Below are 14114 nucleotides of genomic sequence, written 5' to 3'. Positions count from 1 at the left end.
GCATTGTTTACTGAGAAATTACTGTGTGTGAAATTTATGCTTTACTAAATACTGTTACATATATATTTTAATGTCAGTATTGCATGTTTTATTGCCAATTGTTTTATTACTATTTCAGAAAGTGAATTTAGCAGGATTTAAAAACAATCTTCTTATAGTTAAACTGAAAAAGTGAACTAATCTTTCTATTGTCAAAATTTTTTTTGTTAATGAGCTTTTCAATCTTATTGAAGAAAAAAAAAATTCAATAGGATGAAATTTCTATTTTTATTTTTGAAAATTATTATTATTACTGAAAATTATTCAATATTTAATATAGTACATTTAGCTGTATTTGAGAAACAGTTCTGATTCTCATATGTGCATGATTTTTGGTGTTGTTTCTGTGGTGTTTGATCATGAAACATAAATTATTCAAATATTTTAAACATTACCATTAATAGCTTGCATTATATGTGGCTTTCCTAATTTATATATTAAACCTACATTACTGTTTTTCCTTTTAACAGATATTATTATTTAAATAGGTAATGGTTTCTCTTAATTAAATATGATTTTGTCTGTAATGTATTTTTTTTTTAAATGTGTGTGTAAATTCATATAATAAGCAATTCTGATTAATATTGTTACTTTTGAATTTAATAGTTCCATGTTTGTGAAAGGATCTTTATCTTAAAATAGTGATATTAAATTGTCATTATTTAACTTTAAAATATAAAAGTTGTATACTTGCTTATTTACATAAAATATCAATACACCTATCCCTCGATTTACACGGAAGATAGGTTCCTGAGAAAAACGTGTAAATCGAATTTGTATCTTTTTGAATGTAAAACTGTGTAAATCGAGAAGTATGCAAGAAACGCATAATTTCGTTGTTTATTAATTATGAAATTTTTTCAATTTTTTAAAGATACATAAATCAAACAAAAATATTGAAAGGAAAAAAAAATATATTTTTTATTAATTAAATACAAAGTACAAAGGAACAAAAAATAAAATCTAAAAGATTCATAAAAATGTAATGTAATTGTGTAATGTAATGTAATGTAATGTAAAAAATGTAATTAAAAATAATGTAATCATTTGTTACTTATGAATATGAAAAATTAAAATTTTCTGGTTTAAAACTGTGTGCAATGAATGCAACTTCATGCGTATGGGGAGTACCCTATATCGGTTTATCGGTTACTATTTGACAGATTGAAATAAAACTGTCACCTAGTATCCTAAATATCAACTACAACATATAAATAAGGTGGATTGAAATATAGAAGTTAAAAAATTGTTTCTTTTGATCATAGCCAGTTTATTTTCTACATTTATTTTTTAAACCGTGTAAAAGCGAAAACGTGTAAAAGAAGTACCGTGTAAAACGAGGGATGGGTGTACATTAGGATGATTGTTTTGATACAAACATCAGACAGACATATTTTGTCTTTTCAGTATTTTAGTTTATTATCTGAAATCACATGAAAATTTACACAATATTTCTCAACTCAATTTCAGGAATTTGAAAATAAAAGCTGTAGCATTAAATAGTAACAAGTGTTTTTTCAAGTTTATGAAATAGGTAATGCTGATTTAATTAGTAATTCATAAAATTATACCAGTATTACTAAAGGAATACATCTTATAAAACATTATAAAACTTGGTTTTTTATTAATTTTTTGGTTAATGTTGAAAATAAATTTCTGATTTTAATAATTGAACTAGAAGTGCACATAATAGACATTTAGAAATTCTTCAAAAATTTAAGTTTCAATTGAATCCTTTTTTATCAATAAAGCAGAAAAATAATAAATTTTAAAGCTATGATGATAATAATGTGGAAAATGTTACTATATTATAATATGAAAAGAAATTTAACCTCTAATATTTAATTTTGAGTATTTTATAAGAAAACATAATTAACTTTCAGAATAAATAGATTAATGAAATTCGATAATGAATTTCAATTAGAAATATTATATCTCTGTTTGTAATGAAACCATTTGATTTAAAGTTTATATGGATCAAGTTTCACATATTTTCATATAAATAGGAATTTTTTTGTGATGTGTTAAAAAATGAACACTCTTCTAATGTATGATATATGAAATATTAAATGAAAATTAATATTTTTATTTATCAAAGCTTAAGTGGAAAGTATTTTAAGTTCTATTCATTTTCAAACAAATTAAAGTTTACATAAATAGATTTGAATTAAATTATTTATTTACTTGTAAAATTTTTCATAAATATCTAATTGTATTCATCATAAACTTTAATTATTGTAATTATTTAAAATTAAAATTTTGTGATCGTTTTAATTAAATAAATAGTTTTTCAATTAAATGAATTCAGTAATAAGCATTTTGACAGCATTTATTTTTAACATAAAACTAAACACAATATATCACTTCAAAATTATTATAAAATAACAATTGAAAATGACAAATATAAATTTAGTGAAAGTAACTTTATACAGTTAACTTAAATAAATTTTGTTTTATTAGTTGCATTTCAATACATTTAAATATCAGAAGTCAGCAAGTTAATAATAATAAAAATAGTAATAAAACATTATAAACATTGTAAAAATTAGTAGTTTATCTATTTTTTTCAACGTAATCAAAATTAGATAAGTTCTATTTTTAATAAAACTGTACAACTATAAGAACATATTATAGTCATTTAATCTATATCTTCAGTTAGAAATATGAGGATCATTCAAAAAGAAACAAGCCAGAAGCTGGAATGTGAAAACCGATGACAGAATTGTAATATCATTGCATGTGCTGACCACGGTGGACGATTGACATGTGCTTCTGCCAGCTTTGTAGTCATGTGGTATGCAGCCATGACCCTCTAGCGATGGGCTGTGATCTTCCGTGCTGTTGTTGGAACCACTTTCTTACAAACGCAACAATATTACAATTCTGTCATTGGTTTTCACATTCCAGCCCCGGCTCGTTTCTTTTTGAATGATTCTCATATATATAGTTTTAATTTTTATTTGTCTGTAGATTTCATCATCAGAACAAAATTTATTAAATGAGAAGTCTTTATAAGTCTAAGTGTTTCTATACAAACATAAAAATGTAATGAAATAATAAGAATAAAGTAGTAGAAATTAAGAATTATTTTCTGATCTTACTAATTGAATATATTAGGGAAAATATTTGAAAAAGCCATACTATCATTTGAATCCTAACCAATATTTTTGTTTAATGATTAATAATATTTTAATTAGTGTTATTTTTTTATTCAATAATGACTTATGAAACTTATTTTTTTAAGAACATTTTTTTTAGTTTGCTTTTAGATCTTTCTTGTATTACTTTTTCATATAAATTTACTATTGTCACTATTTTGTTGTCAAATGTTACATTGTCAAAAAAGTATTATAATAAAAGATTGTAGCTGTTCAAAGTAAACATTCTCTTTGAATCATGTTATGACTGTATTTCAGAATTTTAAACAAAATAATTTAATATAAATGTATGAAAAACAATTAAAATTTTTTTGTACATCTTTATTACTGATGTAAGTAAAACTTTTTATGTAGTTTTGAGTACATAAAATATTTTTCTAATGATTTATTTTTATTTTATACTAATTCTAAATAATGTATTTAAAATATATCTATATTATTTAAGTATATCTTATATTGAATTTTCCTCTGTTAAAAGCAATCAATACCAATACAATCAAATCAAATGTCTTGATATGGCATAGCAATAATTAATTGAACAATATCAAGCAGCTTTGTTTGCTGGGAAATTGATATTTTCTATTTAGCATACATGCCATTAACAAAATTGTTTACTGTTTTATATTTTTAATTATTAAGCAATATTGTATACTTAATTACTTAGAAATCTTGTATTCATCTTGGTATCAATCCTTCAGTTTTGGCATATAATACATCTTACATTATTTGACATTTTTAATACAGCCCTATGTTTACTAAGTACTTAAAGAGCTAAACTTTCAGAATATTCATGTTTTGATTTTAGATTTTGAATCTTTTTAAAAGCAAAGATTTTCTTAATTGATAAAAAGTTGATAATTATCTGTAGATTACTAATATTATAATATTAATTATTTATCATAATTCAATTGGTGACCATATTAATATGGTATAAATATGATATAAGATATAGGCTCAGTTTCAATAGAATTTAAATCATCAAGTTTAAGTGGCAAGCTCGACCCCACTTATCGGCTTTCTTGTCAGGGGATGGCTGTAGGAGGGTAATTTAGTGTAGTGGGGAGTGTTGGTGAGGTCGGGATAAGGTGTTGAGCATACTCAAGGATGACATGCTTTGAATATAAAACAACATATTTAATAAACTAAAATTAAACAAAGAAAGTACAAAAATAGAAGATATAATGTAGAATATATGATTAATAATTCTATTAGTGTGATGTTAATTAACACGCTCTTGTCGAAATACTGTCGCAGGTTCCATTTCGATAGTTAATTTTTGTAACTATTCTACCAAGAGCGAGGTTTACATCAGTCTTTATGTGATTACCTCGATAATACGGCGATCAAGTTTCGAGAGGTCCTTGGCGTGTCGAGCAGAGGTCCGGACAGTGTTACCGGCCTGGAGGCTTCCTTTGGACAATCGCTCCGAGGTGCGGGTGCAAACCCTTTTTATACCCATTTTGCAAGGGGACTCCCAGGGGGATTCTGATGTAAGGTGACTCAAGTCTGATCCGTGTCTGGAGTTTGTTTACGCTAATTGTCAAAAATCAAACATTTTGTCAAATTTATTACTTTTGTCTATCCGGTATTGTTACTCATTCTACCTTATAAAATTGATAACAGCTGTCAATCACACGGAACAAATGGCCAGAGGTGACTAAGGTCATCAGGGTACGTAGTACACCTAAGTAATACTTGTTGATATTCAAACTGTTTTATCTATGAAGAAATCACAGGAAAAAAGGAAGTGTATGGGTTTTGTCTGGGTTGGTGTGTCAGGAGTGGGGTGAACCCATGCCCTCCTATGAGGACCAGACGTTAAGTCTGGACTATTTGCCCCCTAACATAGCTCTAGGGCAGGGGTTTCCAACCTTTTTGTACCTAAGAGCACATTCTAGAATACCGGCCGGACGGCAGGCACCATTTATTTTTTCAAGGTGAATTTATACTTGGACATAGTTAATAATACATACACATAATGTACAGAAAACATTTAATTCCAAAAATGTAATAAAACATACACAAGACTATTAACAATAATTTTTACAAAACAAGTAATTACTAAACAATGCATATAAAATCTACAGAGTATAAAAATTCTTTATAAAAAATATAAATTTGAAAGTAAATGTGATTTTTGGCATTGCATTTCATTGGCCATTGCTTCGTAATTAGGAGAGTATGATGATATTCCTGCTCGTAAGCAATCGTCACGGTGTTCATCTGTAAGTCGTAATATGTACTTTGATTTTATGATATTCAGAACGGACCGGTTTATTTCATTTCAGTTATGGGAAATTTGGTTGGTGAAGATTTGGCGGAGGGGAAAAAGAGATTGGTCGCATTTCGCTTTGAGCTTTTATCTGTGTTGGACGCCATTTCTATTTTTGAGTGGTTAATCATTAAAAACGAAATATCTTTATTTTTATCGTGGTCGCACAGCGACGGGCACACATAAAACGAATGGCAGGCGCTATGGTGCCCGCGGGCATAGGGTTGGGGACCACTGCTCTAGGGGATTTTTCTCTTGGATAACCTTGAGCTCAGTACCTTCATCTGGCATAACGGTTTCCTTTATAGGTCACCCCTCTTCCGGTGCGGTGTCCTCCTTAGAATCCTGACACCACTTTGTGAGAACCGAGGGGGTTGAGCTCGTAGCTTAACCCCTCGGTTCTCACATTATATTTATTTATTTATTCACTTTTAATGTAATTCTTAATACTATAATTATTATTGTGTCTCTGTCAAAAAGCTTTTTTAAAAGACAGAATCTTCAGCACCTTTATTTTAATATGCAACTAGACCAGGGGTGACGAACCTATGGCACATCATGAGAAATCATCTGGCACACATTTCATATAATTTTGGTTTATTAACCAACTTTTTTAATTATTCTTTTGGTTTATCATCTAATTATTCTTTTTCAATCATCTTCTTTACATTTATTCTAATTAAAGCATTTTCACTCCATTTCTTTAAATATTATTATTTGAAGTCTAAAACTTCAGCATGCATAAATGTTTTAGTTAGACTTGCTTTTTACATACATAAATATTCTCATGTTCACTTCTGTGTTATACTTGTATAGCTATACTTTTTTTTATTTGTAACTTTAGATTAAAGAGGACTAATATGGTTGAAATGCAGTAAATGAAATAAAGTTGCTACATATTATCTTAAAAAATTTGTTTGGATTAGAAAAAAGTTTTATTGTAATGCAAGTTTTTTTCAATTAATATAATTTGAGATGTTTGCCTCCTCCATGAAGTCAAAAGTGATAAATATGTAAAATATTAAAATGATATTAATATATAATAGTTTTATATATTAAATTGAGATTTAATCACTTGTTCCAATTATAAAATTTGTATCAAACCAATATCATTTTTATCTATTCAGGTAATTCAGGTACCTGGAGAAATTCAGGTAATCTAATAATATAATGAATATTATATTATTAGATTACCTGAATTTCTCTATTTTCAAATTATTCATATTGAATTTTTATCATTTTGTGGGAAATTTTGGAAATTATAGTTATGTTTTCTTTTCTTGAAAGGCATTAAAAGCTGTTTTGGATACGATACATAAAATTTTTAAGGTACAAAATGATATGAGCTGTTTTTCAATATTGTGTAACTTGTTCTCTGGAGTGATCTGGATTTATTGATGCTAGAATAATACCAGAATCATATCAAAAGTACAGCAATGCTGATTTTTCACTGGTTTTTATTCCATGACATTCTCAAATTTGTAAATGTATTTTCTCATATTTTGTTCATATTATAAAATAATTCATTAATTTCTCACAGTATAATGATGACATACCATTTGTTAGATAAGATGATTATTGTTGACTTTAGGGAAACAATGTTTAAACTGAATTTTTGGCATATGAAACAAGATACAAGAAGATATATAAAAGTGACTGCATAGAATGTCTGGATGTTATCTATACTATTAAAATTGATAAAGATTCAAAGAACATTTTCAATATATTATTTTTCTATAGTAACAGAACAAAAACAATAGAAAAGATTGAAGATTTGGTATTAATATCTTAATACAGGGCTTCTTAAACTTTTTTATTCATGACCCCATTTATGATTGTGATTTTTTTCACGACCCCAAAAAACATATAAAATAAAGATATATAAATATTTTGCAATATACATATGAAATACAATGAAAATATACATATATATTGAAGATATATACAAATTTGCAAAAACAATAATGGTGTACTACCACAGTTCACTCTTGTGTTACAATGGAACAGAGACAACTGAATACACTGAAAAGCAACAACACTATAGTAGTTCACACTACAATCAGTGTTGCTGAATAGTTGTCTCGCTGCACCAGAAGTGACGCAAAGTGCAACTCACGAAACCTACCACACAATGCGTGCCATTTTCAAACTCTCACAAATTATTTTCAATATTTTGCATTAAAATCTCTTGACCCCAAGATTTCGCTAAGCGACCCCAAATGGGGTCGTGACCCATAGTTTAAGAAGCCCTGTCTTAATAGATCAATCTAATGCAATAAACATTATGTGATCTGTAGATGGTGTGTTTTAGTTAGACTTTTTATACCTTATTATAATTACATCGTTTAATCCATTATTTTATCATAGAATAAATTTCAAAATACATAAATTACATTACATTTTACCTTTTTTCCCAACTGACTAAAATCTATATTTTATTTTTATTGTTTAAACAAAAAACATCTAATTCATTATCAGATTAAAAAGTCTAAGTACATAAATATAATTTCGTAATATATCAAACATAATGAAACAAAAATACAGTAGTAGCATGCAAAAAAATAATAAATGATTTATTGGCGATAGTTAAGAATTAACTAAATCGGATCTATGTGCAAAAATTCTAGTGTGGTCTAGAATTTTATCACAATAAGAAATTTTCTATATCTAAAATAACTTGTATGCTGTTTATATGTATAATATACTCGTATATTTATAATTAGATTACATTAAATTTTTTAAGCCAATTATTCCGTTAAATATTTAAAAAATTTTATATATATATATAAAGAGTTTGTATGAAAAACTTGTATAGGCTATATATATCTATAAATTTTTTATACAAACGTAATAAATTCTCAATATAACGAACAAATAAGAGTCAGAAAAGTATTGTACAGTACTTTATATAGGGTGTTTTATATTGAGTTTATTGTGGGGTTATCATTTTATGTAGACCTATAGCTTGCTTGTAATTTCGATATAGCCTACGTCAATAATAACTTACATCTACAGCTAAGATATTAGCAAATTTTAAACTATTTTTAACATTTGCAAACATACACATTCTAAATGATTATTATTTTAGTTACAGGTAGATAGTAGTGGGGATTCGGGAGCGGGTCATCTCCCCCAGCGGACGGGATCCCGAGAATCAGCCATCCGTTCGCTTCCTCAGGTGAATATGAACTATATTGTCTGTCGTTTTTAGTGAAAGTATTTTTCTCATCTTAGTTATTCGCAGGTAACGATAGATCATCGTCCCATTTGGACGACGTCTTCCAAGTACTCTTCTGCACGCACCCTGTTCACCGGCCGGTGGTCATCGTGCCTTATAACCAACCGTGCCAAAAAAGCGGAAGAGAGGTCGGACCTCTGGAAGCGAGTGTTGTACAGTACATATCGAGGATCTACAGGGAAGTCGCGTCGACTCGGGGGAGAACAACGTGTACATATATCATCGGGAAAGCTACTCTTATGCGCAGCCAATGCCAGTTATCGTCGCATTTAACGTCGTATCCATTGGGAGGAGAATTCGAGCTCGCCTCTAAAGAGACGAGATTTCTGGACGCAATGCCACTAGTCCCGATGGCGGTTGGGGGACCACTTTAGATAGTAACTGGATGCAATTTTCTTACTATTTAAAAGTACATCCGCCTATCTGCTCTGTTCTGTGTCCCGGAGCAACGGGCGGGTGGAGGGATCGAAGCAGGGACCGGGGGCGCCGGGTCCGACCCGCGCCGGATGTTGATTAATTAGATTAATTTATTTTTTGAATATATAAATTGTTATAATAAACTGAATCTCAGAAATGAAATATATTTATTTTGATTCTCGTGGGTTCGGACCAGCCGAACCGGGCCGCTATAGCACATTCCAAGTCTGGGTGGCCCGGATATTTTTCTACTTCGTCCGTTCGCTGTGATAACACCGCGCAGGCCTTAATTATGGTTGTTGGCTCTGTATCTGTTCCTTCTTCAATAAAATGTTTTAGCAAAGTTCTCATGTCTGAATTTAATTTTTACGACCAAACAATAAAATTAGCCCGACTCGTCCAAGGGACCTCCAAACCGACCTTCGCGCCTTCGTTTCCGATTCTTACTCGTTTGCAATGCGCTAATGGCTCTGGGAACTGTGGACGGACCGACTTTCTGTGTGGCTATAGAAAATACCTATCAACACCAAGGTTACTCGCGTCATCCTGTCCCTTCTCATCAATTACTGTTCGGGCCGATAGGAGGAAAGGGATGGCGCGTCACGTGACCGGGCGCACTCCTAACTGCCATCTGCCATTCTCGCCATCGGTGTGTCGGCGTACGGCGGAATAGAAACTTCACGGTGCGTATTGGCTTTTTTATTATTATTCTGCTCGTTTCCAGTCTTCTCTCCCCACCCACAAATGAACGTTGCAGATTTATTTTAGAATCGGAGTAGTTCTCGCGAGTGTGTGTCGGAACGGGAACATCTTCCGAAAAACTCAGTTTATAAAATCTGACGGTGAGAAACAAAATGTGTATACACACACACACACACGAGGAATATCTGAACTCGATAAAGCGATATTTGCGTCATTCAGAGTGATCGGACGAAAGGGTTCGCATGGTGGCCATTATTAAGTGCCATTACATGAGTGAGAATGTCCTGTTTCACATCTACCGCCGTACGACGCGTTCTTCCTCTCGCACTTGATTTATGACGTCGAGAATATCTGTTCAAGGTGGTTCGTACCTGTTGTCTCCCGGTGCACTGGCCCCATCTTCCTTATCTCTTGGTCTTCCGGTTTTACCTGATCTGTTCATTTTTAGTTACATTCCTTGTTTCCATTTCGAGAACGGTTTCACCTCGTGTTTGTGTAATGATTAGAAATGGTTGGGACGGGTTTCGCTCTCGGTTAACTTAAAACGTACTTTTATTATTTAAAAATAAAAATAAAAATCTTTTTCGAAATATATTCGAACTCAAATTTGATCCTTGGCAATACTAATAGTAATTGAGGAATTTAAAGTGATTTTTAATTTAGCTTGTTTCCTTGTTGACATTAAAATTTCTCAGATAAAAAGCGCGGGAAACTCAGTTCGGCAGCCCTCAAATTTCATAATGACCAGAACTTCCTTGTTAAGCGCGAAGCTGTTACGAAGAGGCTAGTTCCCTTACTCATTTGGCTAATATTGTAAATGCCATCATGAAAAACAAGAAGCATTCGTACATTTATTTGTTTGTTACTCGGAAAAATCTACAGATTTCAAAAATTAGTAGAAGAAAGCAACTACTAGTAATTACACCGGAAAATACGAATTCCTTTTTGCGTGATGATGAAAATGCCAAGATGAAGAGAGAAATTGTCTGTGCGGTCTTCCTTCAGGAGATTCTCAGGGATTTCCGTTGTGGACGTACTTGAAAAGAGCAGACTTCCTGCCTCTCTCGAACGACAATCGCTCTTCATTTCCTTCCTCGGATCGACCCCTCTGACGCAGCTCCTAACGGGTTTCCCTTTCTAACTTTGGATCCACTGCCGAATCGTCGGCGGACACTAAATCATTCTATAATCAGAACCAAATCTGGACCGATTTTAAATAGTGTCTGTTTTCTTGATACGAAACGCTGAGGGAAAAATAAGAGGCTGGACACTAATCTAGATCCAGCACCGGCCATCCAGCCGAGTAAGTAACAAATGTTATCAAAATATTTTCTTTATATCTTCATTAATTATTCCCTAAACAGTTTAACTTCTGCCGAACATAAATCGGCACAAGGTGTATTTAGGTTTTAACCGGAGATATTCACATGCAGTAAAACGTTTGTGATAGATTAGAAGAAGAAACTTTCGTATAAAAAGCACACTATTCCGTTCTTATCACTAAAACACTATTCACTTTGGTACAATTATCTGTCTCTTCATGAGATAGCCATTGATAAATAACCATTATAACTATCCATTTTTCTTCAAACTGCATCGTCTTTTACCTCGGCTAAGTCAGAATTGGGGAAACGATAGTGGCTTTAGGTTTAAAAGTCCAATTTTTTAAGAATTTGTCAGAAGTTCAAGAAATTGCCATCACATAACATTTTCCCCAAAGAACGAAGTTTAAAATGTTTATTTTCAGATCAGAGAGGGGTTTGGAGAAATGCCAGAACAGAAAACCGCTGACTCAAATGCCAAGATGCCCATGTTAAGCGAATCGAGCGTAATCAGATTGACGGAACCTACTAGGACGTTCGGACGAAAGGTAATGCTTCTATATCACTTCTTATAATTTTTACATCGTGGTTAAAAGTATTTGTTTTTTTCCTCAGCTGTGGAAATGGACGAAAGACAATTTGTTGCTAGTTCTCACCATTCTCGGTGTAATTTTGGGAATCCTGTTTGGTTTTTTGGCGCGATTCGCCGAATATTCCGATGACGCCATCATGTTGGTCTCCTTTCCGGGTGACATTCTCATGAGAATGCTAAAGATGTTAATCCTGCCCCTTATTATTTCTTCCATGGTTTCGGGTAAGTTACGGTATTGTGGTCTTTTCGTTTGGATAATCATTTTTACTCACCGTAACGAATGCCGAATAGGTCTAGCCTCTTTGGATGCCAAATCCAGTGGGAAAATGGGATATCGGACCCTTTTATATTACATCACCACTACTATTTTGGCAGCCGTCGTCGGCATTATTCTGGTTCTGGCCATTCATCCCGGTGATCCTTCCATTAAAGAAGAAGTAGGCACGGGTACCGAAGAGAAGAAAGTATCCACTCTTGATGCATTTTTAGACTTAATCAGGTACGATGGACGATGATAGTTTATTGCTTCGGAGCACCATTAGTTTTTGATTGAAAAGAATTGACGGTCGTTAACTTTCGGCAGGAACATGTTCCCGGAAAACCTTTTGCAAGCCTGTTTCCAGCAAGTGGAAACCACCTACGTCAAAAAAAAACCTATGATAGTTCGAAGTCATGCGGAAGACGGAACCAATATTTCTGTTTTTGCCAACGAAACCATTTTGAAAAGGAGTCTTATATATAAGGACGGAACTAACGTTTTGGGTAATATTTTTAAGATATTTCGAATCTCCAATTAATTTAGAATTTTAAAATGTAATTTGTACAGAATTTCATATACAAAATTTCGTTTAGGATTGATCATATTCTGCATTGCGTTTGGCATCATTACCGGTCAGATGGAATACGAAGGCGAACTCATGGTCCGCTTTTTCGTTATTTTGAATGATATCATAATGCATATTGTGGTGATCGTCATGTGGTGGGTATAAAAGTCAATTTCTAAACTGAAAGTGTTGTTCCAAAAATATAGTATACAAAATTATAAATATATCGCTAGGAAAATAAAATAAAATAATTAATTCTATCCACAGGTATTCTCCGTTTGGTATTATGTCGCTAATCATTGGAAAGATTATGTCCATCAGCGATTTGGCTCTGACCGCGCAGCAACTCGGTATGTACATGTTAACTGTCATAATTGGTCTGCTCATCCATGCCGTCATCACGTTACCCGGCATCTACTTCATCTTTACCAGAAAAAATCCTCTAACTTTTTTCAAAGGAATGCTACAAGCATGGATTACTGCTCTGGGAACAGCATCCAGGTAAGTTACAAATGATAGAATTACCTGGAATTCCAGGATTAAAAGCTAAAAATACAGGTATTTGCTATTTTGTTTATTTCAGTGCTGCCACTCTCCCCATCACTTTTCGCTGTCTGGAAGAGAATAATCATATTGATAAGAGAGTGACTAGATTTGTCTTACCGGTGGGTGCCACCGTAAACATGGATGGCACTGCTTTATACGAAGCCGTAGCTGCGTTGTTTATTGCACAAATGAACGGAATCGAACTATCGGCAGGGGAAGTAATTGCCGTCAGGTAAGTAACTTTCCGGCTCATTCGGATATTCACTTCGTCTATTGATTCCATCTCTCCACAGCCTGACTGCCACGGCTGCCAGTATCGGAGCCGCTAGCGTGCCTAGCGCGGGTTTAGTCACTATGTTGTTAGTTTTGACAGCCGTGGGTCTACCCACCCAAGATATCTCGATGATTGTGGCCGTCGACTGGTTACTGTAAGTATCTGTTAATTTGTGTGGTTACTTATGACATTCATCCATCTCTGGTTGTTTCCTCAGGGACAGAATCCGGACGTCCATCAATGTATTGGGTGATGCTTTCGGGGCCGGCATCGTCTATCATCTTTCCAAGTCAGAGTTGGACAAGATCGACGCCGAGCATGCAGCTCGACAAGAATTAGAATTGGTCGAAGCGGGTCAACTGAGAAAGATATCTGTCACTGGGCGAGCTAGTTTGAGCGAGAAGCCTACGGGCAACAAGAACTTCCTGGGCAGCGGAAGCGGTGACGGAAGTGGCGAAACTCAAATTTAAGATAAAGCCATTCTGGCTCAACGCAATAAATCAGAGCCTTAGCTCGGGACTCCAACTTTTTTGATACTTTCCTCCACTTAGTTCAGATAATTGTACATAACTTTGTAATCTCGTATCACTATCGAACAGCTCGTGTACATTCTGCTTTCAGATACGCCTTCCACACATCGTTCATCCATGATCTGCTGTCCGATAGAACTCTGAAATTTTTTGTAACCTTATAGTGTTTATTAAATTATATATAATTAATTTGTCCGAAT

At 32.8% G+C, this 14114-nt stretch overlaps 2 protein-coding genes across 4 annotated transcripts in view; both read left to right on the top strand.

The window, feature by feature from the left end:
- The window catches only part of LOC136980719 (cyclic AMP-responsive element-binding protein 3-like protein 2), a 34529-nt gene extending 25059 nt beyond the window's left edge, over nucleotides 1-9470 (top strand). For both annotated transcript variants that reach the window (XM_067276912.1, XM_067276913.1), the window contains exons 10-11: nucleotides 8558-8647; nucleotides 8714-9470. In XM_067276912.1, coding sequence (XP_067133013.1) covers nucleotides 8558-8571 — 14 coding nt within the window. In that variant the 3' untranslated portion in view covers nucleotides 8572-8647; nucleotides 8714-9470. The remainder of the gene's footprint in view (nucleotides 1-8557; nucleotides 8648-8713) is intronic.
- A 130-nt stretch (nucleotides 9471-9600) lies between these two features.
- Nucleotides 9601-14103, top strand: LOC136980717 (excitatory amino acid transporter-like). 2 transcript variants are annotated; one of them, XM_067276910.1, is made up of 10 exons: nucleotides 9601-9807; nucleotides 11574-11696; nucleotides 11764-11962; nucleotides 12032-12239; nucleotides 12324-12502; nucleotides 12593-12719; nucleotides 12832-13065; nucleotides 13148-13342; nucleotides 13404-13538; nucleotides 13602-14103. In XM_067276910.1, exons 2-10 carry the CDS (start codon nucleotides 11595-11597, stop codon nucleotides 13852-13854), a joined length of 1632 nt encoding a protein of 543 aa, XP_067133011.1. In that variant the 5' UTR covers nucleotides 9601-9807; nucleotides 11574-11594; the 3' UTR covers nucleotides 13855-14103. The 2 variants fall into 2 exon arrangements, with proteins under 2 accessions (XP_067133011.1, XP_067133012.1); XM_067276911.1 differs by lacking the exon at nucleotides 9601-9807 and adding an exon at nucleotides 10756-11129.
- The last annotated feature ends 11 nt before the right edge of the window (nucleotides 14104-14114 follow it).

This window comes from Centruroides vittatus, unplaced genomic scaffold (assembly GCF_030686945.1).
Source record: "Centruroides vittatus isolate TY-2023 unplaced genomic scaffold, ASM3068694v2 contig_717, whole genome shotgun sequence".
Taxonomy (NCBI): domain Eukaryota; kingdom Metazoa; phylum Arthropoda; class Arachnida; order Scorpiones; family Buthidae; genus Centruroides; species Centruroides vittatus.
The sequence above is the reverse complement of the archived record's forward strand: the minus strand, read 5'-3'. Positions and strand labels throughout refer to the sequence as shown.